This window comes from Peromyscus eremicus, chromosome 5, assembly GCF_949786415.1.
Source record: "Peromyscus eremicus chromosome 5, PerEre_H2_v1, whole genome shotgun sequence".
NCBI classification, from domain to species: domain Eukaryota; kingdom Metazoa; phylum Chordata; class Mammalia; order Rodentia; family Cricetidae; genus Peromyscus; species Peromyscus eremicus.
In genome coordinates, this window is record NC_081420.1 from 95,159,253 (window position 1) to 95,185,348 (window position 26,096).

The window sequence follows — 26,096 nt, forward strand, 5'->3', positions numbered from 1 at the left end:
TTCATGTTTTTATAAGAGCCTTATATGTATGTATGATTGTATTTGTGCATACATGCATATATTCTATACATTTGTGTACACAACCACATATAAAGCATTATCGTGATCATGATCTTTGACAAGCAAACAAACAGCATTTACATAATTCAAATAATGAGTTCATTTAATAGCAACTGATTGCTGAAATTCTCATATTCTCAAATCCAGATTATTAACACATTAAAGTGCTGAGAACAGGTGACAGCAAGTGGGACATATTTACCAACATTCCACCATCAAGGCTCAAAGAACATTGGGACGAGGAGGCAGAGGAGTTGGTGTAAAGGAAAGAATATGATCAAAATATATTGTAGGAAAAACGTTTTAAGAAAAGAAAAGAGTATCCCAGCCAGAGAGTGGGGAGGAGAGCTGTGAAATGTGTTCTGGACGTGACACGCCTAGGACTGCAGCAGCTGTAACGACCCTGCACAAGATCAAGCCTGTGGACATTTCAGCATAGACTGCAGAAGAGCACATACTGTGCCTTGGGAGCTCTCATGAGGCTCCACTCCTAACTGAGATGCTTTTGGGGGTGACAGCTACTCAGGGAAGGAGAATCATTCTTGTCGGGGAGTGTGGCTACTGGAAGATTGCCCACACTCTAGTGGATGGCTCACACCCATGCAAATCCACACCCATGCATATCCACACCCACGCATATGTGGACAATACTAACTGGAAATAAATGGGTTATTTAAAAAAAGAAGAAGGCATGAAGCTGGGAGGGGACACGTGCAGGGAGACTCGGAGGGAGTAAGAGGGGAAATGAGTCTGATCGTATTGTATTGTACATAGCTGTGAAACTCTCAGAGAGTAAATTTTAAAAAATAAATAAATGTATGAAGGTCCAACTGCTTAATAGTATAAAACAGACATGTAGTGTATAAAAGTGAGTATAAACATTTAAAATGTTCATTTACAAATAATATATAAGAGCAATATACTTATAGAGTCTATGCTCAAGTATAAAAATACTCATTATTTTTTAAGATAAAGAGAACACACACATAGGAATTTTTTCTGCTTAGAAAAATACTTTACATTTTCAAATCCCAAATGTTATAGATTACCATTTTGAAGATATTATCCATATAACATTTACTCTTTCTGGCATACTTTATCCTTTAAAAATATAAAAGAACTACATGCTAAAATCATTGCTCAGAGTTATAATAATTCAAAATCTACAAATTTGTTCTTCTGAAGTTTGCAGCCTATATTGATGTTATATGCTTTGGTAACTGGTTACATAACACTGTTGAAATGATGTTAACACTGAAAAGGAACTCTGGAGAATTACAACTCTCATGTCATAGACACCTCTGTTTTCTCATATGGTAAAAGTAAAATAAACAAAGTACATGGTCCACTGTTGAAATAGCCTCTGAAAGTTTCCTATCTTAGCCTGTAGAATTAGAATCATTGTACCATGTATCATCAAGACATAGTTTCATCTAATTATTTCCTCAAAGCAATGTATTCATCATCCACCTAGCTGTATACTCTTGACATAATTAAAAGAAGAATTACCATTCGCTCCGATCCGCATCGCAGTTGCAGTGATACTGAGCATCTATGCAGTTCCCTTCAAAGCCACAAGTGCACTTTTGAGGCACAGGCATGGAACCTCCCCAGTAGGTCTGTGTCTCATTGGTTCTTCCCACCCACCAGCTCCGAGGGCTTCCATCTGAAAGACAAATGAGAGAGATGGATCATCTGCTTCCATCTTAGAGCACTGTTCCTTCTTCCTAAGAGATTAAAATTAAAGGTGGGATGGAGAAATGAGAGGGAGGGAAAGAGACAGAGATAGAGACAAGGAAAGAGATAGTGATATATAGAGAGGGAGGAAGTCTCAGGACACAGACAGAAAGCGACTGATATGGTGTAATAATGCCCTAAACACTGTAATTGACAGCATTTGGGAAGAAACTATCTTTACAAAATACTCGGTTTTCAGTCTCTTTTAAAATGCCGCTTTATAATCTTTAAAAATATTTATGCATTTATTCTTTATGTCTTCATGTGCCTACATGAGTTTATATGCATCCTATGCATGCAGGTGCCCAGAATGGGTCATCAGATCCTCTGAAACTGGAGTTACAGTTCATTGTGAGCCGTCTTATTGATGCGAGGAATTGAATTCAGGTCTTCAATGTGTGCTCTTCACTGCTGAGCTGGCTCTCCACCTCCTTATTTTCAGTCTTAAATGAAATGGTACATTGTTCTTTGACTAGAAACCATCAATCCACATTTAATCATGAGAGAGAGAGAGAGAAAGTTCTCATTTGCAACTTTTTAAAAAATAATCTTTAAAAAAATTGGCATCAAAATATAAACTGTGGTAATTAATACAGTGAAATAAAATTGATCTCAAATCACAAAAAAAGCATCAAAACATTCTGGAATGTTATATAAAGGCACTGATTTGTCTCCATATATTTATTGGTTAAAATATACTAGCTGTTTATTAGACATCAAGCATGGTATAGCACTCCTTTGTCATGATTTAGGATTTATCGGGAAGTCTGTATTTTCTCTTCCATTTACTGGCTTGGCTATTTATTTGAAGACTACAGAAATAATACTGAAAAATCTTCATGCCTGAAGCAAATATTACAGTTAAAAAAAAAGTTTCCCCTAGCTAAACGCATCTCTTTCTACGATAAATGTTCAGCTACCAGCTCCTTCCCAGAGCCAAGACTAAACACGATGCCAAGGAACTCAAGCAAGGAGCAGACAGAACATTTAGCGGAGGATTTGTAGAAAGGGAGGTGAGGCATGCAGGCAATCTATCTCAGGGGAGAAAAAAAGTTCAGAGGAAAAGAATCATAGTGTTTGGAGACACAGAGCAAAAGGAGAGCGCAGACAACGTCAAATCAGTCAGTTCCCTGCGAAGGACCGAGCATTTTCCTCTTGACTTTCAAATCTTTATGTTATCACCACCATTCCCATGGGGACTCTGCAGCTTTTGCTCATTCAGACACTACTCACTAACACAGCGCTTATTTTAACCTACTATTAAGTAGACCTTCTGTGAATACTGACAGCTTCTCTTCCAGCATTAGTATAAACACCTGCCATGTTTAAGAGAAGAAAAAAAGGAAATTTGGAAGCTTGTGTTATGTAAAGCTCTTAACCTCAAGACTCTGCTTCTAACTTGATTAACTCACAACTCATCAACAGTTAAGCCTACTTGAACATTTTTCTAGGAATATTAAGCTATGCTGCTTAAAATATTATGTGTTCACAGATTAAGGAAAAATACTGTTATTCTTTTAAAAAATCATATTTTATAGCTATATTTCTGATCTTCACCATAAAAGATAAATTGCCAAATGCTTTGTATATTATTTATCATTACATTGTGTGTGTGTGTGTGTGTGTGTGTGTGTGTGTGTGTGTGTGTATCTGTATGTATATGGAGGACAGAGAAACCTACAGGAATTGGTTCTCTTTCACTAAATGGGTCTCAGGGATAAAACCTAGATCACCAGGCTTGGTGGCAAATGCCTTTGCCCACTGAATCATTTCACCAGCCCTTGCTTAATGTTTTAAAACCATCAAAAATATTTGAGTCCATCCAAGGCTTTTCAAAGAGTAACTAATTTAAATAAATGTATGAATGAATTTTTAAAAAACACGAGGAATATTTTTTTAATTAAAATAAAACAATGCTAGTTGGTCAGCATAAAGCATTCCATCTCCCATGGTTAAACTCTTAATCAACCTGGGTATCCCCAAGACTGTCCTTCCGGTGAGCTGAATTCTCATCTGCTGAGAACATGTGTTCCTAACACTCCGTTGTGTTCATACTCGGTTATATCACTCTCATCTTTAGATCTGCTACTGAGATCCAAAAGTCCAGATTTAAGCATGCCTTCCTATCCCTCCTCTTTGCCTTTCCTACTGGGTCCTCAACATCTAAACTGTTCTCTCTTTCCTCAGTTCCTCTACCTCAGACACACTCTGAGTACTGACCTGAGAAAACCAGTGATTAACAACAACCAGGCATCATTACCACCTGGTCCACAGCCTTCTGAAGTGTTTTCTTTACTAATGTGATGGTTAATATTAGTTTCAACTTGTCTGGATCTAGAATCATCTAGTACAGTGCTTCTCAACCTTCCTAATGCCGTGACCCTTTAATACAGTTCCCCATGTTGTGGTGACCCCCAATCATAGAATTATTTTCATTGCTACTACTTCATAACTGTAATTTTGCTGCTTTTATGGATCATAATGTACATATCTGATATGTGACTGCTCTGATAAGGTCATTTGACCTCCAAAGGGGTTGGGACCTACAGGTCGAGAATTGCTGATCTAGAAGGAAAGCTTTTAGACACACCTGTAAGGGAATATCTAGATTAGGGGAGTTTCTGAGCATGCTTAGTAGTTATTTTCTCAGTTAAGTGATATGGAAAACCCACCTTAAAGATGGGGGACACCATTCTCTGGGCTTAGGTCCTGGCCTCCACACAGTGGAGAAAGCCAGTTGAGCACCAACATTCAGTGTTGTTTGCTTCCTGTATGTGGGCATAATGCTTCCCACCTGCCTCAAGATTCTGCTGTTAGGACTTCCCACAATCATGACTACACTCTCAAATTGTGAGACAAAATAAACCCTTTCTCCCTTAACTTGCTTTTGTCAGGGTATTTTATCATAATAATAAGGAAAATAACTAATATCAGTAGTGGAGTAATGTAGTCTCAGGCTTGGCTGCAGTACCTTGGAAGGTTTTGCTGGTACCAAAGGTGTTAAAGCTCCTTCCCCTTACTTCCAGATCTGCTTTTTATCACCTTGGGGATCCCATCTGTTGGTTTATTAGCATATGACTCATTTGTGTTTTTGATGATTTTCTTCCCTTATGTTTTAGTTTTCAGATTTATTGAGTTAAAGTTAATCAATGAAAGTTGTACCTATTCAATATGTATATCATGATACATAGTGAGTTAATTATCATATCTATCACCTTATATAGTTACATGCATGTGCATTTGTGTATGTAATGAAAATATCTTTTCTCCTAGTAAATTTCAAGTATAAAATATGATATTATTAACCATCATTGCCACACTGCTGTAGCTTAAGAGCCTAGCTTTTACTCATCTTGTGGCCCCTTCCTTGTCCCCCTCTTGTTCTTCAGTAGCCACTTCTCCATTCTCTGTGTCTATGAAGTCAGCCTTTTCAAGTTCTATATACAAATAAGGTGATGTAGTATTTGTGTTCTTGTGTTGGGCTTGTTTCACTTTGCATAATGGCTTCTACCATCTCAAACAGATTCCCATGACCACTGCAGCATCATTCATGATAGAGCACACACGCAGCCTAGTTGTCCACTGATGGTGGACTGAACAAAGAAAATGGGTTATATGCACAATGTAATACTGTCCAGTTAAAAACAAACAGAAGGGAATCCTGCCATGTGTGGTGAAGATAAAACACAAAGAGCATTATGCAATGTGAAATAACATAAATATCAAGCATATGAACAATCTGTTACATTCTAGGCTGTGTATTTTCACTATGATCACAAAGAACTACAGTGGAAAGGACTCAGTTCAAGCATGTCTCATGGTGTGTGTCAGTGTATCCAAGCACTACCACATCCCTTTCTACATTGGGGGCACCTTTCCAGAGAAGTTATTTTCTTGATGAATTAAAGCTCCATTCACCCCAGTTCTGTATCTGGTCAATGAGAGACCTAAAACAGAAAGTTAGCTTTCTCCCCACATCCAAGTTACTCTTGGGATTTCTGCTCAACAGTCTGGCTCTCATTCACAGATAGAGTTGAGTTTTCAAGATATGAGATTTGATTGGCACCAGCAAGATGGGACTGAATGGATAAAATACTAAATTAGAACATTCTAGAAAAAAAAAAGGAAAAGGAGAAGGGAACTTGCATATTGTAGAGAAAATAATCCTGCATTAAGTGGGCGCAGAGTGAATAGAAAATAAGTTTAACTGGAAAAGGAAAATTCAGCCATCAGCTGTCAGTCCAGTTGTGCCATGGCCATTTGCCATCTGATAGTCACATAAACTACACTTTAAAAAATTTTCTCAACAGCTTCTCTGGAATTGAAGCCCATGTTAGGATAACAGACATGAGTAAACAAGGCGACTTTGTAGAGCAGATGTCTTAGAACCCTAATTTCTCAAGAAAGATAGACCCCAGTATCACAGCTCCAAAGCACTGTGCTGCAGCATGGCCAAAAGGCTGTGTATGCAGCGTGGCTCTGGCATGTGGCCCTATGATCCAAGCAGAAAAGTTTGTGTTTCACAAATGAGCAGAAAAAGACCGTCAAACTTTTTAAAGAGTGGAAGAAAAGATTCTTAAGGGTTAAGTTCCTCCATGAAGATGTATGTATCAGATGATCTGGGGCCATGACAAAACGGTGTTCACACACCGTTCTGCTAGCTGAAGAATGACGTCACCAAAGTCTTTTCTAAGGCAGAAGATGGGATGCTGGGGCTGTCCTAGCATCATGAAATGTTCTGAAGAAGACAATATAAACCCCTAGACATAATTGAGACTGGTTCTTCCTGGAATGTCTGAGTTCAGATGCTTTTCTGGTTTCTGCTTAAGCCAATGAATCCACTATTTCTAGCAGCCTTTCCTTATGTTTAGCTATAGCTAGAGGCTAGCTGTCAACAGTTCATGGAAGAGAAAATAGAGATACGCAGAACAGTCACTTTGAGAAAACTAAGTAATATTTGTATTAGCTCTTGTCCTTGATAAAATAAACCTTATTGGCCACTTGCTCTCTATAGGGATAAACACTGTCTCCATTCATCTACTACCAAAATGAAGCCTTTACTGCACAGTTATCCGATTAAGGCCAGGAGGAGAGTCAGAAAGCAATCAGGGCTCTGGACAAAGCTCAATGTAAATTGACCTTGCACTTTTCTCCAGGGAAAAGCATCTCTGAGACTTCCAGACTGTGACATATTTGCTAAGTGTGCAGAACATGAGCACCTCAGTGGAATTAAAATCCTCAGGAGCTCGTCAAGTAAGCACCCTGTGCAGCCTGGAAAGTGTGTCGGGTGCCTCAGTTTACTCACCTTGCTGATTAACGAGCCTTGACTTCTTGCAGTAATACACAAGCTCCTGTTGGCAGTGCTCTGCACGGTTAATGGAGGCCTGCAGCTGTTCCATGCTGGCCGCATACTCAAAAACCCCAGTGTGTGGGTTCTCGGAATGAGCGTTCCTGACTCTCATTAAGTCGGAGCCATTGTGCTGGACGATGGTCCATGCCGTTTCTTGTATGCAGAAATGGGGGAAGAAAGAGAGGAGACCATCACTAGTCTGCAAAAGTTAAAATAAATAAAGAAAATCAAAATCATCTTCTATCTGGGTTAAGTCTTTCTAGTCATCAAATCTCTCTTGAGAGACAGAATCAACACAAATGGATCCTCAAGATTTTTTAAATTATAACAAAATGACTCTCTTCCCTGAAATGTATCCTAACACCATGCATTTGCCATGATTTTGCTTATGCTTCATGTTATTTAACCACAGCAATATTTACGATGAAATTATTAGAAAATCGGAATTATTGAATTTCATAATTATATGTTCATCTAGTGAAACCTGATAGTCTAGCTTTTTAAGGACACATCACTACTTTTTTCTTCAAGAAAGAAAAGGAAAAAAGTGCTACCTGTCCTAAATGTAAAATACTTGTTTTTACACATAGAATCACATTTACAATGTGAAAGAGTGCATGTTACAATTACTAAAATAGCTTATACTATGTGATGTAAAAATGAAATTATTTACTCTTAAAATTATTCATGTTACCAGCCAAAATGAAATCAGTTTTTAAAATCTCTCTTTAGCCAATGTGAGTATATATTTTTCCTTCATCTCTTTTTCCTTCATCTTTTTAAAACTGTGTGTGTGTGTGTGTGTGTGTGTGTGTGTGTGTGTGTGCGCGTATGAGTGTAGGCACCCTTGGAGGCCAGAAGAGGACATCAGACTCCCTAGAACTGGGATTATAGGCAGTTGTGAATCAATGAATATGCCAAATTGGGAAAGTAGTAATAAATTGTAGATTTTCCCCCTCTATTTAGCTGATATAGTCACAGGAATCAACAATAGAAACAAGATATGAGGGTCAAATTTGACAGTGTCTGCACCTATCACTCCCATGATTATCAAATAAAAAGGTGGGTGAGAGGAGAGAGGAACAATTCAGTGTTGATTTCCCTCTGTTTGCGGGTCATTGTTTTCTGTGAAATTATTGGTGGTCCTTTCATTTCCCTTTTGCATTTCAGCTTAGCATGGGGTGCAACCAGTAGGATCCTTCTCTCAAGAAGTGCATTATATATAAATAAAATTAATTATGGTGGCCTGCAGAACAGGGCAGAAGCCATCCAATAGGGTTGCACAGCTGGCATAGGTCTGTGCCCTTCAGAAAGTTAAGTAAAAAATAAAAAAATCTAAGCCTTCACTTCCAAGTTTGAAATGAATTGGCAGAACCAGTCAATAGGCTGGGTGAGAAATCCTACAGTTTTTGCTGACTCAACCATAGCTGTTGGAAGTTTAAGGTTATTATTAAGCTAGCAACTCCAGTCACCCCAGGCTCCCTCAGACTGGGCTCTTATTGTTCAACAGAACTGATGGCCTTTTCTTGGGGTGAATCTGCTGCTGTGCATGAAGAAGCTTAACTCCGGCTGAGTAACTTTCAGAAGAGCAAGACAATGAACCTGCTTGGAGTCTTTGTCTCTGGAGCTTTTGGGTCACATTAAGAGTTACTTCCATACAGTTCAGCTTCCCTGTTTTTGTTTTTTTGTTTTTTTTTTCTAAAGTGGCTGAAAAAGGTTAAAGCCATCACGCATGGCCGCCATTCAATGGCAGCTCTTATAAATGTTTCCTTTTGGAAATACTGAAGCCAGCAGATATCAGGAGAGGTTCTGTAAGCAGTTTTATTTTCTAATGCAAAACACTACTAAGAGTGCAGTTAAGGAGAAATTGTGCTTAGCAGACCATCTAGATCGCCAAAGCAAAGGAGACATGAAATCATCTGAGATTGTTCAGCAATGGAAGTGAGGGATCCTGAAGCCAGGTCCAGCTGGAGTCACATGTGTAAGTTTTAACAGGAGGATCCTGGGAAACTCTGAACTTAGAGTTGCCTTCCTGGTCATTCAGACATGACTGTGGTAGCTGAGGTCCCTGGCATGGCCTTAGAAATAATTTAAAAATTGCAAGGGCTGCATAATTTGTAATGATTTATGGGGAACTCTCAGTCTGAGATTATTAACATTATTTTACATGCTAATTGTGGTGTCACCAGGACACAGCTTGGCACATGCAAAGGGAATGTGCTGGGGAATAAAAATGGTGTGATGTCTAGTTTAGAGCACAGCCCCGGTAATCTCATTCTCGTTTGTGGTGGCTTTGGAACTTCTGCTGCCAGTGAACTGTCCCATAACTCCCTGAGCTACAAACAACAGAAAGGATGACAAACTAGCATGGAATATGAAACTATGACAGGTCTACGGTGGTACTCTACTTTCAAGCCAACAAGTTATTCTGCCACATGTGCAGATAGCTACCTTCACCTCTCATCTATCCACCTAGGATCTATCCATCCATCATATGCCTACCTATCATATGTTCATCTGACATCCATCAACTATCTATCTTCTATGTATTCATCTGTAATTTATCATCTATGTATCTATTACCTATCCATCTTTTACCTATCATATTCATCTATCATCTATGCATCATTTATATATCTATTATTCATTCATCTATAATCTACCATCTGAAACCTATCCATCTATCATTTACTTTTCTACCATATATCTGCATATTATATGTTGTATATTCATCTGTTTATCTACCAATCCACCTATCCACTCATCTGTAATCTATTGTCCATTCATCATCTATTCATATATCATCTACTTATCCTTTATCTATCACCTAGCTATTCTTCTATAATCTTTCATCTATCTACTCATCCATAATATATAATGAATATCTGTCATTTATCTATCAGCTATCTATTCATCTACAAACTATCATCTGTGTACCTATCTATCACCTATCTATCTATCTGTCACTGAGCATACATTCACTTACCATCTATCCATACATCATCTATCTGTTACACACTATCCTTCTGTTACCTACTACTATAATCTACTTACCCACCTGCCTATCCTAACTGACCCAGAATTACTCCTTTTTGGGCAACCATTTGTCACAGGGAACCTTAGCATCTTAGGTTCCTCACACCCCAGTTTCCTGCAGGCCATGACACTGAGTACCATATGCATCTGTGTGTGCTTCAGCTAGATCACAAGACAGGAGCCCAGACCTGTGAGACACATGTCCTCTGGAGCATGACTTAGCATAACCCCCCTCCTCCATAAAGTGAGGTCTATGGCAAATATAACAAATATTTGTTTATTTATAAAACAAATCTGCACCAGGGAAGTTACAAGTCCTCAGATATTAATTACCACTAAGAGTGGGCATCAGCCAAGCCTTTAAATCTTTCTAGAGTAATTTGCTGTTCGTAACTTCCGAGACAGATGTACGTTTGACCATCTTTCAACCTCACAGCCGCTCTGTGCGTGTTCGATGTTTTGTTTCACTGTTAGCACTTGTCACTGTTGTCAGTTTATCTGACTTCCTTAGGACAACATGGCTACCTTATGAGTTATTCGTAATTCCTGTGGCTAGACAAGCAACTACCATTTGATTGACAATCTATTGACTTGCCTCCCCTGCAGGGAAAGAAGCCTGTGTGGCCTCTCTTTACACAATAACATGAATATTCCCAAGGTGTATGTGTGTCTGTTATTTGATTTCTCCTTTGAGCTGGCTTTAAGAGAGAACCCATCTCTTCGTTAATAATATATTCCACAAAACCTCTAAAATCTGCTTTTAAGTATTTACCTTAATGTCTGTTTTAGAGTCATGCTTTTCATTTCCAAAAAAATTATTCCTTACTAAATGCAGCAAGAGTTATGGAATGAGGAGACGCATGGCAAGGAACAACAAGAGATCGCTGAAACAGGCAGAAAAATCTATGGGCTTAAAAAAAAATAGAATGGTAATTTGAGTTTGCCAGTGTCTCTGCCTGAAGAGATTTCTAATACTATGAATTGTAAATAAAGCTACTGAGTAATTAAGGCCTTGATTTACCTGAGGCTGACTGCTATTTTTTAGGGTGATAACAGTATAAAGAAAAAAAACCTGCTGTTTAAGCAACACAGTCGCAAAGCTGTGGTGCCTCGTGTTTAATAGCTGAGGGTGATAGATGTGCTAAGGAGTGGGAGGAGCAGGCAGGGAGTAGTCTGTTCTGGAAAGCCAGAGGGAAGAAAAGCAGGGCTAGCTAATGCACTCTGTACAGCCTTGATGCATGCACACCTGCCTTCCAGCAAAGGTACCCTGTTAATCTGCGTGGCTCCTAAAAACCTTCTAACTCTGAACTCTCCAAAGTAAAAATAATTATACTACTTTTATAAGACTTAGCACCCCTGTCTTTTGTTACAGTAGCATTGAGGGCCCATTAAATGAAAGTTGTCTCCTAACCAAAGGAATGGAAGTTTCCTCCATTAAGAGTTCATCTAAGCCGGGCGGTGGTGGCGCACGCCTTTAATCCCAGCACTCGGGAGGCAGAGCCAGGTGGATCTCTGTGAGTTCGAGGTCAGCCTGGGCTACCAAGTGAGTCCCAGGAAAGGCGCAAAGCTACACAGAGAAACCCTATCTCGAAAAACCAAAAAAAAAAAAAAAAAAAAAAAAAAGAGTTCATCTAGTTGGGCATGTCCTTCTAGAAGGCAGGTTTATATTAAACCATGCTAATGAGATAGAAGGAACAATTATCTCTTTAGTGAGATAATGTACTTTTCATTCCCAGGATTCCCACCCACTAGTACAGACACTATGAGCCACCACGAGGTTCTGTTGGGTCTGCCCAGGTTTCTATGTCCTGACTCAGAAAAACATGACTTCCCCTCTTCTAACTCTTTCTTTCAGATGCCAGCCAGAGCCTACATGTGCTGTCGTTGGTACTTTGGGCTTTGTTTTGCACATCTGAAGCTCTGCTCCCTGCCATGTGTCTGACTCCCATGCCTAGCATGCCCAGCTCTCATTCTCTCTCCTAAGGTCTCATCTATGAATCTGTAACAAAGCCTACTATAAAACTCCAAGAATCTCATTCTCTGAATTTACAAGAACCTGAAAGCCACAGGTTTGGGACAGCTTTGGAAGCCATCAATTTTTTGGAACTCGAGCTCCCCCAGAAAGACTCCTTTTTTTTTCCCCAAGAAACCCTGCTATCCCCACATCATTACGATAAAATCACACTGTGCTGCTTGTTAAGAAGGCGGAGAGTCAAGCCCAGAAACCCCTAACAGTACAATAGGAATTGGGGATTTTAAGGCACAGCATTTCCATTTGTCAAGGGTTTGAGAGCCATCACTTCAGCTCCCACTGAAGCAATCTTCTTTACAATGTAATGTTTGATACAGAGTAACTTCTTAAACACAAAACTATTCCATTATAGCAAACACAATGAGTTTAAAGTGGCATAAAACTGCCTTCCACCAAACAGGAGCATCTAGAGGGACTCATCGAATTCTAATTTTAAATTATATTTAGGATACTCAGTTGGCAAAGAAATTTGGTCTTTAATGTGACTTAAGAAACTTTCCATTCGAAATAGGGATTTTTGTTTACTTGTTCCTGACAGTTAGCTTGTAATTCTTGGGGTTCTTTTAATCCACTTGGGATCCTTTCCTTCACACTGATTTCAAACTTATATTAGTTTTCTAAGGAACACAGTTGCAAGCTATTTACTCAGCACACTGTGCCTGGTTTTCTTGACTGCTATCCTTGGTTTGGGTAACAAGAAGAGACAAATAAAGGGGCACTAATCAAAGGTTGGAAAGGCTTCAGGCTGCAAGAAAAGGGACCAAGATTTGAGTTCTTGCCTGTTCCACCTGATACCGCCAGCCTGCTACACCAACACTTGCCTAGTCTTGGTTTCCTCCTTTGCAAAAACAGAAACCAAGGGGAATTTCACATGGTAACATGTGCTTCTCCTGCTTCTTGCTGGGGGTTGTTATATTCTGAGTCGATTCTTTTGTTGGACTATGTTTCAATATTCTGAAGCTTCTAGAGACATGTAGCTGTCCCTGAACAAATGTGTCTCTGCCCTCAACATCTGCCAGATGTCATTCAGTAATTTGCATATGGTGATGCATGCCTGAATTATTATCCATAGTAGCATACGAGTTAGTTGATCCCATCATTTATAGATCTTCATTATTTCTGAATTCGCACACTTGATAAAAATTTATTTGTAAGCCCAACATTTTCCAGTTGTCTGTAGACATGCACAGAATAGCAAAAATTGAGTTCTCAATATGTGTATTCCCAGCTAGAGCTGAAGAAACAGCTGCTCTCTGCCTCCCGTTTTAGTCCTCATATCAGAAATGACTGTGGTTATGGTCTATTTTGTAATCCTTCCCCCCCTCTCTTTTGGTTGATGATATTGCTGTTTAAAATGGTTGCCTAATACTGCTGAGGTACTGAGGATTATCACTAAGCTCAAACCATGATTGGAACATAAAACATGTTAGATTAGCACTGCCCAGCAGTGCTTTTGGTCACAAATTAAATGTTAATGAATCATACCTCTCTCTCTCTCTCTCTCTCTCTCTCTCTCTCTCTCTCTCTCTCTCTCTCTCTCTCTCATATGTGTGTGTACCTGTGTGTGTGTAATTTCTTTAACATTAAATACATATAAAACAAGATTAGATATTGATTTATTGAAGAGAATACTGTTACCAGAGGCTCTTGAAAACCTATCTTACTATGTTCCTCTTAGGAGCAATGATTTAGTATTTTTTAATCTAATGTCCATGGTTACTTTATGGAACACAATGACCATAAATCAAGAAATGACTCCTCCTACCTCTTTTCCCACTATTTCTCCCTCCCTCCCTCCCTCCCTCCCTCTCTCTCTCTCTCTCTCTCTCTCTCTCTCTCTCTCTCTCTCCCCCCCCCCGTGTGTGTGTGTGTGTGTGTGTGTGTGTGTGTGTGTGTGTGTGTGTGTTTCTGGAAGCCTCAAAGACCAGAGATATTTGTTAGTTTACCGAGATTTAATATTTAGAATCACAGCTTATACCTCCTATGTAGATAAACGACTCAGGAAGCACTTACGGGAACACAGATTCTGTAGCTTTGCAGGGCATTGCAGTTAACTCTTACTCATGATCCACCCCATACAAACAGGACAAGTTTCAAAATTAATTCGGACCCTCAAGTGCATGGTTTACACAGACAGAGCTTTCCTTTATTCTTTGTGAACTCTTTTCACCGTTAGTGTGTTTAAATTTACAGAGCAGATTAGTCTGTGCATACAAAAAATTTGAGAATCATATGTCTAAAACAGCAACTCCAAACCTGTGTACAGAAAATAGTCATCTGGAAAGACTATCTATGGTTCTGTGTCCCCTCCTGACCTATGAGACAGAAAGCCATGGCTACTGTCTGGGAATATGCAGCATGCAGACTGTCCAGCGGCACACAGGAGATAAGCATGTCTAATCAGCATGTGTTTTAGATTGGGTTAGTCTAGAGAACAGTTTCCTCAGTGGTTGTCAATTCATAAAGCCACCAAAGCGTATATTTGAAAACTCTCTAAAGATATGTTCTACAGTAATTCTCACCCCGTAAAAATCAATAGCCCAGGTTTAACCACTACTCTGTAGTTTTTAAAATTGCATATTAGGTAGACCTATTGTTGTTGCCTATCCAGCTGTCTCCTTAACATTGTGCTTGATCATGTGATAGACATCTTCATCTCAAAATGAGTTACATGGAGTTTTTGCTCTCTGCTCCTCAAACCTATTCTGATCCCATCTCCAATAGTGTTAACCCTTTGGTTGTCTAAGCAGATCATGGTTCTTTTTGTTTTCTCACGTCTCATACGTATTCCACAAACAAGGCCAGTTTCTTTTCCCCATCTGCACTGGTAATGGTCAGGGGCAATAGGGTCACCATCAGCTTGTTCCTGCATATCTGCTGTGAGGATTTGAATTAATTGTCCCCCATAAGTCTCTAGCATGTGAATACTTGGTCCTCAGATGGTGTTTTTTGTTTTGTTTTGTTTTGTTTTGTTTTTTGTTTTGGGTTTTTTTTGAGAAGGATTAAGAAGTGTGACCTTGTGGGGGAAGTGTGTCACTGAAGGCAGGTGCTGTGATTTCAAAAGATTCAGGCCACTTTGTGCTCTCTCTGCTTCCTGTTTATGGTTTGAGATGTGAGTTCCTGGTTGGAGCTTCAGCCCCACCTGCTGCCTGCTACTGCCATCATGGACTCTTAACCTCTAGAACTGAACCCTCTCACCCTCACCCTACCCCCGAAAAAAACCTCTTCCTTCTATATGTTACCTTAGTTTTATCAAAACAGTAGAAAAGTAAGTAACTAATACATCTGTGCTTTCTAAATGGTCTCCTAACTTTAACTCCATATATACTGTATCCTTGCTCTTGGACAGACATTTGCCAATGTGAGAGCAGTTATGGTCCTATCGAAGGAGATCAGGTTGAATATATCATATACCACTGTGCTTGAAATGTACCCAGATCTTCTTGTCTCACTCAGGGCAACACCCTTATGGCACCATGACTCTCCCTCTTCTCATACCCTCTAGTTGGTTGACTCTCCCCATCCTTTACTGTGCCCTACTCACTGGCCATACTCAAGTTAACTTGAGTTTGTTGCTGGTTTCTGAATATGCCTGGAAATCTCAGGACTTGGCATTTGCTATTGCTTCTATCTGGTATGTTGTATCTTCAGATATTTATGACTAGGTTTTCAGTAGCAAATCTCCCTCTACAACAATGTTTGACTCAATTCAAAATCCCTTGCCCTTTGCTATGCTTCACAAACCTGGATGTCATACCGTAGCACTGTGAAGTGTAACTTCCTGACCTGATGAAAATTTTATATACCATGATGATCAGCTCACTCCTTGCTAGCCACAGGTGACACACAGGTTAAAATATAATGAGCAATTATTTGCTTTTAGTTAAAGGACTTATTTGCTTGCATTGGTAGAATAGATTTAAATTCATTGAACCTTGGAATTATTCTTATTTTGTGGCTGCCATATTGTACAAAACAGTACACCCAGAATTCATCATTTTGTATCTGATAAAAGGATAAATATGCTTTCTTTTGGGGTAGAGGGGAGTATTTATATACATTTCCCTTGGTGTCAATTATTGAAAAGGTTATTTCTCTCTCATTACCCGTCAGTATCACCTTGGTAAAACCTCAAGTATCTAGATATGAGTGAATCTGTTTATGAAGTCTCTCTTTTGTTTTAGTTACCAATGCTTATACCTGATAGAACTGAGTCCTTCAGCTCTGTTCTTCAAAACTGACTTGTTTCTGACCCTTTCATATAAAGTATAAAAATCTGCTTATCCATTCTCACCAAAATAATCACACCAACCTACAAACAAATACCCTGCTGGAATTTTAATTTAGGTTTGTACTAAAAATCAATATCAATCTTGCAAGAACTGACATTTTACAATGTTGAGTCTCTTAATTAATGAAAATTTTATACTCCTCTATACCTCTAGGATTTTAAATCATATAAAGAGCATTTTATGCCTATTTGTGAGAAGCCTTGCATATCCTCTATTGTATTTATTACCATGTATTTGAGAGTTTAAAGGCTGTTGGAGATACAATCTTCTAGAAGGTCATTTTCTAATTGCATATTACTGGTATATAGAAACAAACAATTTTATGTTAAGTTGGAATCCAGTAATTATTGTTAATTAAAATCATTTACTATGGCTTTTCAGAATATTCTGAGCATATAATTTAACCACCTATGAGTAATGAAAATCATAGGTCATACTTTCCCATCCTTATGCTTTTATTCCTCTTGTATTAGGTAAGACCTCCCATACAGTGGTGAGCAGAATGGTGTTAATACCAGCAAGATGGGGACAGATGTCAATATTTACAAGCTGTTACCAATATTGTAAGATTATGAGCACTCCAGTTATTTTTATATCATGTGTAGATGTTGAACTTAATCAAACACATTTTTCTGTGACTATTAATTTCTGTCTGAGTTTATGTAGAATAAGAATTCTAGAAAACAAATAATTTCATAGTTACATGTATTTAAAATGATGTATCTTTTTGAGATCTTTCTTCTCTCGGCATTGATTTCTCTGACAAAGTCTTGTGTTTTGAGACACAATAGAAAACATTTATCATTAGATATACTGCTCAGTTACCATATGCACATATATTAACAATATGTAAATTATTAACATTTAAATAACAAGGTTGTTAAATATTTATACTGCTTTTTACTAAATAGTAATGTGATGGTTAGTTTTAATTGTCAACTTGCCACAGTCTAGAATCTCCTGGGAAAAGAGTCTCAGTGAGAGACTATCTAGATCAGGTTGGTCTGTGTGCATATCTATGAGTGATTCTCTTCTAGAGATCCAGGCCACCATGGGTAGTACCATTCCCTAGTATAAGAGTAGTAAAAGCTAGCTGACCACTAAGCATGGATATAGTCATGATCTCTGTCCCTGACTGTGGGTGTGATTTAACTAGCTGCATCAAGCTCCTGTTGTCAAGATTTCTCTAAAATGATAGACTATAATCTAGAAATGTAAGCTAAAATAAACCCTCTCTCTCCTAAGTTGTCTTTTGTCAGGGTGTTTTATCACAACAACAGAAATGAAGCTAGAGCAAATACTCACTTCAATCTTGTTGCAAATTCAATCAATGTTATACTTATTTCACTTCAATTTTGTGCAATGAGTTCATTAAAGCAGATTTAACTAGTAAATGGAAGTGTGTTAACTTACCAGTCATATTGCAGTATAGGAGAAATGGTTGCAGAGGCCCACTTCCATCTGAGTCTACGTAGTAAAACCCAGAAGCATTTCCTCGGTGCTTATAGGCTTCACATGACTGCTCATAGAGAGCTGAGAAAGAGAAAAGAGAGACGTCATAAATGAAATAACACGAAACAAATCTCTCAAACTTTAAGAGATTTACAGTAGATCCCCAAGTCTATCTACATCAGTAGCCAAGAGAACAGGTAACATTTATATTTTAAAACAAGATCCATCCTTCTTTTCTTTTCAAATTAATATGGATGAAAGGGATAATATACAAAAAATGAGGTTGTATTTCATGACATTTTTATCACCAAAGGAGAAGGGGATTACTAGATCAAAATGAAAATTTAGCTTATTTTTTATGGTAGGAAGAACTAGAGAAAAGAAGGCAGCTATTTAAATGTTAAGACCTTTGTAAGTATAACATAGTATCTGTGGTACCTGTTCCAGAATATCTAATTCTAGTATCACCTTGTAATAACCTAACATCTGAAAGTACAGTAGCATGACCTTCAGAACTAATCAGGCACTACCAAATAATTATGCAGTGGGGACATTTTAAATAATATTTGAGCTATGCTACTTTCTCCCATCAACTTAACCAGAGGTAAACATTGTTCTTCAGAGGGGAAAAAAGATTCAGAAAGTTCCTCATCTATAGTTTTAAATGTAATTATGAAACTTCTCTAATGCTCTTTAATAAGCACTCAACACAATTAAGATTCAAAGCAGAGGAAATATTCATGTGAAATATGCCCCCAAGTGGTCTCATTGTGTTTTGATCCATAATTGAATTTTTTATTATACGAGTATATATTTGCCATGCATAAGGTTTGATATTAACATCTGCGAAATGCACACTTCTCATCGAATGCCTGGCCAAATGCACCAGTAATTTCCATTAAGGTTTTTATTCCATGAAATCTGAAATAAAACAAATCCCTGGGTAGCCTCCCATGAATCAATTTTAAATTTTTGAAAATTGTGTTAATGAATGTTTAGGCCACATGAAACATTTCAGTTAATTTGTGCAAAGTGACAAATTTTACAAATAATTCTAGAACTTGCCTTCCACACTGCTTTACAATATGATGCTTTCACTTATCCCTATTTTTATGACATAGATGAAGACATAAGCACGCAGTGGTTTGTAGCTATGTTTGCATTGTGCAGTGAAGTGGGCATGCAAAATGGTTAGTTTTATATTTCTGGGAGCATATGCATATGGTCATAAATGCCTTGAAAGTGGTTGCCAAAGATATACACATTACTTTGGGATGGTGATGGGCTCCCAGAAGCACACAAGTAGACAAGGATAATAGAAATGCTTTTTTAAAATTTATTTTCATATCTTTTAAGATTTACTTCTAGCATTTTTAGTTACATGAAGGTGTGTGTGTGTGTGTGTGTGTGTGTGTGTGTGTGTGTGTGTGTGAATGTGAATGCAGATGCCCAGGAAGACTAGCGGGTCAGATCTCCCTGAAGCTAGTGTGAGGGGAATTTTTGAGCCACCTACTCTAGGTGCTGGAAACTGAAACTCGGGTTTTCTGGAAGAGCAGTACATGCTCTTAAATGCTGAGTCAACTCTCCAGGTCCAGTGTTTTTAATTATATATATGTATGTGTGTGTGGTGGAGTATGTGCACATGAGTTCAGGTGCCTTTGGAGGCCAGTATTGTTGGATCCCTTGGAACTGGAGTTATAGAAGGTTGTGAGTTGGCTCAAGAGGTCACTGGTAACAGATTTCATATCCCCTGCAAGAGCAATACTCACTCTTAACTCCAGCTCCAAACGGGAAAGACTTTTGCTTTAATGTTACTAACTGCCCTTCTATAACATGATGGTTATTTTCTAATTTAAGCCTTTTCTTTTTTAAAACCAAACTCTCAATATGAGTCCACTTTAGCCTCTAAGTCATGATGTCCCTGCCTCGGCCTTCCAACTGCTGAGATTCTAACAGAACCTTTTAGAAGACTCTATCTTTATCTCACCACTATGACCAGTGACATCATTCTCATCCTGCTTCTCAGAACATTTTTGACAAAAACCCTCCAGCTCTATTTAAGCAGCTTGCTTGAGAACCCAATCTGTTAGTTTTTGCATCACATTATGGGACACATGTCAAATGACCTTTTTATTTCCCAGTCAAGTTTCTCCTCAGAGCTGTTTGTATTTATAGTTACATTCACTTATTAATAACAATACAACATGCAGAGTCAATTACAATGCATTTAATGGCTTTTGGATTTGAGTCAGATTTTAATGGAGGTGGTAGAATATGTAAAAAAAAAATCAAAATATGCTGTCTCTCAATAGCTGGGTGATATGCTGAGTAATTTGGCTTCTGGTGACAAGTTGGGAGAAGCTTCATCTCCAATGAGCATTCTTTGTAGAATCCAGGGAGACACTACAATATATACAACCAATACCCAGCAATGACTCCAATACTAATAAACACAACCAATATACACAATACATATATATATAACCAATTCCCAGCCATGGTTCTAATACCAATATACACAATACCAATATATACAACCAATACCCAGCCATCACTCTTGAAGGACTGATAGGGCCAAGAGGCTTTCTTGAACACAGTCTTTCTACCCTTGAACTAGAGCTCCTTGTTGTCCTCCATAGGGTGTCCAGTACTGAGAGCCTAGGATTCTGATTCCTAATCTAGTGGGGACACAAAACAGTGAGCTGTGTGGTTGATGGGTCTAAGTTTGTAAGGTAGTTGAATTTGCACTGAACACTTGCTTCAAGTCAACTCTTGCTTCTGTTTTTCTCAGAATTTGTGTAGTAACATGAAACAGTGGGCATGAAAGGCAGGCATTTGGGTCACTCCCTTATTGAACAAGTGCACCTCAAAAATAACATGAGGCTTACAGCCTAAGTGAACATTTCACTAGAAAAAAAGGTGCATGATTTATAATATAGGAAAATATATTGGCTGTGACCTCGGGCTCTGGAGCGCCCTCCTTCTGCCTATATACCCCTTAAACAAACTGGGGAAACTTAATAATATCCCCTGATTATACTATGAGTTAACTAGGCCAAAAACAGTAGTACTGACATAAGAGGGTAATGTCAGAATCAAATGAGTCAGTAAGCACAAAATACTAAACCTACACTTAGAATTTAGAAAGTACTAAATAAAATTAAGTGTGGTTACTGTAATAATTGTCTGTCCCACTTAACTACCATCCACCTCATTAAACAGATCTTAAGCAGAATTTAAGTAAGACTGAAGACTTGTGGCTCCCCCAAATTCACATACAGAAGAATGGTCTAGGGGGCTAGAGCTTTCGGGACTGGTGAGATTATGAGAGTAAAGACTACATGGTAGGCAATGGGGTCCAGAGAGGGCTATCATTCTTGAGGCTATGTGAGAACACGGCGGGGGTGGAGGAAGATGACAGTCTGCAAACCAGTAAGCAGGCCCTCCTCAGGGCCAAATTCCTGAACCCACAGGAGCTTGAACTTCCAGCCACCAAACTGTAAGAAGCAAATTTATACTGTACCTAAGCCAGCCAGTCTATGATACTTATCAATGCCCAAATGGAATACTGCCCTCTTGGACTGTATTTAATGTCTGAAGCTCTCTACCAGAGCCTGCCCCAGCCCAGCCCATCCAGCACTGCTTCTGAGAATATCTTCATTGAAGAGTGTCAACACAGAATCTGGTAACTGATCCCATTTCTACGTACACTGTACTTCTAGGAAGTTCAAAGTCAAATGCTGTCCAGGTCAGGCAGCAGAAAGTGTTCACATGGTCCACATCTTACTGGATTATTTTGTGCTTAGCTATCTTTTGCTTTCTGAGCTTATTTTTCTGCTTCCCAACTATCTAACCCCCATCTTTCTTGTTTCACGTTCTATGTTTCTGCTTTGGCGATTTCATGAAATGAGGTATGGACTAGAAATTAGAAACTGATTGGTTGCTGAAATTCAGGCCATGTGTCCCAGTACAAGGTCACATAGGTCGTATAAGTACAGACACCAGAGAAGGCAATGCAGAGGAAACAGAGGGCAGAAGAGCAAGTGTGTGTGACTTACAGCTGTGGCAAGTGGCTCCTGTGTACCCTGTGTTTGTACAGTTACAATAAAAGGTGCTCCAAGACTGAGAACACTCGCCACCATGCTCGCAAGAGTTGGGCAAACACCTAAAAGAGAGCGAAGAAGCTGTTAATTGTGGTGAGATACAATATAGTATTGATCATTCATATATGGTCATGTGAAGCAAGGATGTCGACCATGTAGAGAGTAAATTCACCATGACCAATAGTTACATGGTCTGGCGCTGAGGCACTTTACTCATAGAACTAAACCTAGAGTCATTAAATTCATCTGGGTTTGGCCAATTCTCAAGTCTCTCTGACTACTTAGTCTTGAACATGTCTCACCATATCACAGCTCTTTATTTTCCCTAATTGACAAGGTGTGAAGTCAACACTAGCCAGGATATCAACAGCTTACATGAAATAGTGTTCCACCATTCTGAGTTACTCTACTTCTTGAGCATGGGAAGGGAAATTGACTGAGGAAAAGGGAAAGGAAGAGGGAAAGGAGAGGAAAGGCTGTCTGTATTTACTCAGTCTGCAGATCTAGAATTGTCCCAAGAATGCTCGCTGTACACTCACGTATGCAAGCAGTGCTGGGGTGTTCTCTGGTGCTCAGCCTAACTCACAAGGTCTGCTGCTGTGGATGATTGATTGATAAATAAAACGCTGATTAGCCAGTAGCCAGGCAGGAAGTATAGGCAGGAAAAAGAGAGAGGAGAAATCTGGGAAGTGGAAGGCTGAGGCAGAGAGACACTGCCAGCCACCACCATGAGGAGAAGGATGTAAAGTACCGGTAAGCCACGAGCCACATGGCAAGGTATAGATTAGTAGAAATGGGTTAATTTAAGATATAAGAACTAGATAGCAAGAAGCCTCAGCCATTAGGCCAAACAGTGTAAATAACATAAGCATCTGTGTGTTCATTTGAGTCTGAGTGCCTGCCGGCCCAGGTGAGACTCGAGATAACTCCAGCTACAGACTGCCCTGGTTATTGTAAATCTCCAAGAGAAAGAACTGCCCTACTCAACAACTATGGAGCACAGTAGGCTTACCCCCTTGAGGTAGCTCAGTTGCAGCATTAAATCATAATGCATCATTTTAATCAAATCTGTATTTGAGAAGCTATATCATGAATAATTTATTTTTTTAAATAGAGGACCATTTGAAACTAACAGGCAATGAAAAAGAAAGGCTAGCACATTGAGCTGATTCTAGGCTTTGAAAAGCTGTGAAGGGTCCAAGTAGGTCAACAGTCAAAAGACTAAACAATTGTGTTTAATTAAAATATTTCTTTTCAATTTATATGCATCACTTGACCTTTAAAAAAATCATTGTGTATATTAATTGAAAACAGCATGATGCTACAGATAATAAAACTATTATACAATGAAGCAGATTAACATATATATCATTTCACAGAGCTAGTTAATTTTTAGAACTTATTTTATTTTACATTGTGTGTGTGTATGTGTGTGTGTGTGTGTGTGTGTGCATGTGGATTTGTGCATGTGTGAGTGTAGGTCACTGGAAGGCCAGAAGAGGACATTGGATTCTTGTGAGATGGAGTTTTGAGTGTTTGTGGGCCACCTGAGATGGTTGCTAGTAACCGAACTCTAGTTCTTGCTTTTGACCAATAAGCAACCTCTCCAGTCTCTAGCTTCCTAATATTTCCCATTGTTTGTTTTTGTGGCAGAAAAACCCAACTAAAACCTACTTAGTTACCATAATTTTCAATATGGTATAATTTGTGTCACCTGTTGTCTGTACCTTTGCTGTCTAGGTATCATTTCTTCCAAGGTTACTAAGTCATTAGAAAATAAGTACTTATCAAGTTGTTTCGATCTAAATAAACCATTTTTTTTTTTAAATCAAAGGGTCAGGTGTATCTTTTGACATAGGGAAATAATGTGAGGATTGTCTGAGACATTTGGGAGAAGAAGCTGGGAACTTCCTGATGTAGACTGAAGTACTCATGGGGGACAAAGATGGTTCCAACATTCCCCTTAGCTTGGATAAGTTAGCTAAGCTGCTTGTAGGCTATAGTTCCTGACCTGCCTTTCCCTAGAGCATTTCCATTAGAAAGCCTTCAATTGTAAATTATTTCTTGGTCACTTTGAGGAATAAATCTTCTCTAACCTTTTTCAAGTTCCCTGACCCAGCAAGTGCTCTCTGGAGGACAACCCCTTTGAGATGCTGGGGTGCAAGTAACAATGACAGAACCTGTGTTCCCTGTCTCCACAGAAGGATGGGAACCTAAGTAATTTCCATAAACACTGAATGACAAACAGATGTGACATAATCACGTTGAGAATCAACTGTTAGAAAACAAGTACTCATTAAATTGTTTGGACCTGAGGCACGATAGGAAGACAAGAGAAAGTAAGGAGCCCTGGCGGGAAAGAAGTTTCTCCTGGAATCTGTGTGGTTTTCTGCTGATTAAGAGTCAAGAACCTAGCCGGGCAGTGGTGGCGCACGCCTTTAATCCCAGCACTCGGGAGGCAGAGGCAGGCGAATCTCTGTGAGTTCAAGGCCAGCCTGGGCTACCAAGGGAGTTCCAGGAAAGGCGCAAAGCGACACAGAGAAACCCTGTCTCAAAAAAACAAACAAACAAACAAACAAAAAAGAGTCAAGAACCTTCAACACAAGTGATGTAATCAGGATTTCGCAGAGGGCCAGCAAGATGGTTCAGACACTAAAGGCACTTGCTGCGAGCCTGATGACCCGAGTTTGATCCCAAGGACCCACATGGTGGAAGGAGAAAACCGACCCTTGCAAGTTGTCCTCTGTTCTCCACATGACCAATACACATGCACACACATACATATACACATAATTACACACTCACACACAATGTAACTTTAAATTTTTTTAAATTTATGTCATGCTTATTTTTTACAAATACATCCCAAACAAAAGGCTGGCATGTGCTTCCTTAGGGCTAGAACTAAAACAACTTTGAGGTTAACTGTATCTGCATTCCTCTCTCCCCTGAACCTAAGTAACATACCTAATAAAAACAATTTTATAATATCACTCACAAAAGAAGATGATTTAAGATAAGAAAAATAAATAAACCTTGTGTAGTGTCTTTTTTAAAAAATTTGTTGTAAATTACATACTTTGAGCAACATTACTTAGGAGGTTACAGAATTATTTGTGTGTGTGTGTGTGTGTGTGTGTGTGTGTGTATGCTTGTACAGACCTATCTGTCTCTGTCTCTGTCTCTCTCTGTGTGTCTCTCTCTGTCTCTGTCTCTCTCTCTGTCTCTCTGTCTCTCTGTCTCTCTGTCTCTCTGTCTCTCTCTCTCTCTCTCTCTCTCTCTCTCTCTCTCCTCCCACCCAAGTCTTAGGTGTGCATTATCCTCACTGTCTCTTTCTCTCTAAACACTAACACTTAGTTCTAAAGTGTGTACTACTGCTTTCCCACCTCTTAATAAACTCATTAGCTCTATCTCCCTCTGACTTGTCCTGAATTCTTTTTTTAATTTGTTTAATTTTTTTTAAAAAAAAGGTTTTGTTCATTTTACATACCATTCCCAGTTCCCCCTCCCTCCCATTGTCCCACCACCCCCTCCCCTGTCTCCCCCAATTCCCACCCCCCATCCACCCCTCAGAGAGGGTAAGGCTTCCCTTGGGTACTTTTCAGCAGTACAGTGGCAACTCTAGCTTCACTTAAGTGGAGGTCCCTAATGTGGGGGTTCCTTGAGCTACTGCTGGCAGTGCTGTTTGATGTCTCCCCACTGCTGCTGAGATCAACTGCTTTTAAAATCTGTATGTGTGTGGTCGTGGTGTGTGTGGTGTGCTGTGTGCAGTTGCACATGCATGCACGTGTGTGTGTGTGCGCGCGCGTTCATGTGAAGGCAGAAGGGTGACATCGGGCTCTTTCCTTGATGGTTCTTCGTCTATGTTTTTCTGAGACAGGGTCTCTCATGGAACCCAAGTTCATCAGCTGGGCTAGACTGGCTGGCCAATGAGCTCCAGAGATCAACTTGTCTTTGACCTACCCCCACCCTAAAAGCTGAGGTTACAGAAGTATGCCGCCATGCCTGACCTTCTACAGAAGTCAGCTCAAGTC

At 39.2% G+C, this 26,096-nt stretch overlaps 1 protein-coding gene across 6 annotated transcripts in view; it reads right to left on the reverse strand.

The window, feature by feature from the left end:
- Cntnap4 (contactin associated protein family member 4) overlaps positions 1–26,096 on the reverse strand; it is a 279,704-nt gene that overhangs the window by 60,604 nt on the left and 193,004 nt on the right. For all 6 annotated transcript variants that reach the window (XM_059262549.1, XM_059262550.1, XM_059262553.1 and 3 more), the window contains 4 exons: positions 22,018–22,124; positions 17,921–18,040; positions 7,103–7,300; positions 1,570–1,726 (listed from right to left, as the gene is read on the reverse strand). In XM_059262549.1, coding sequence (XP_059118532.1) covers positions 1,570–1,726; positions 7,103–7,300; positions 17,921–18,040; positions 22,018–22,124 — 582 coding nt within the window. The remainder of the gene's footprint in view (positions 1–1,569; positions 1,727–7,102; positions 7,301–17,920; positions 18,041–22,017; positions 22,125–26,096) is intronic.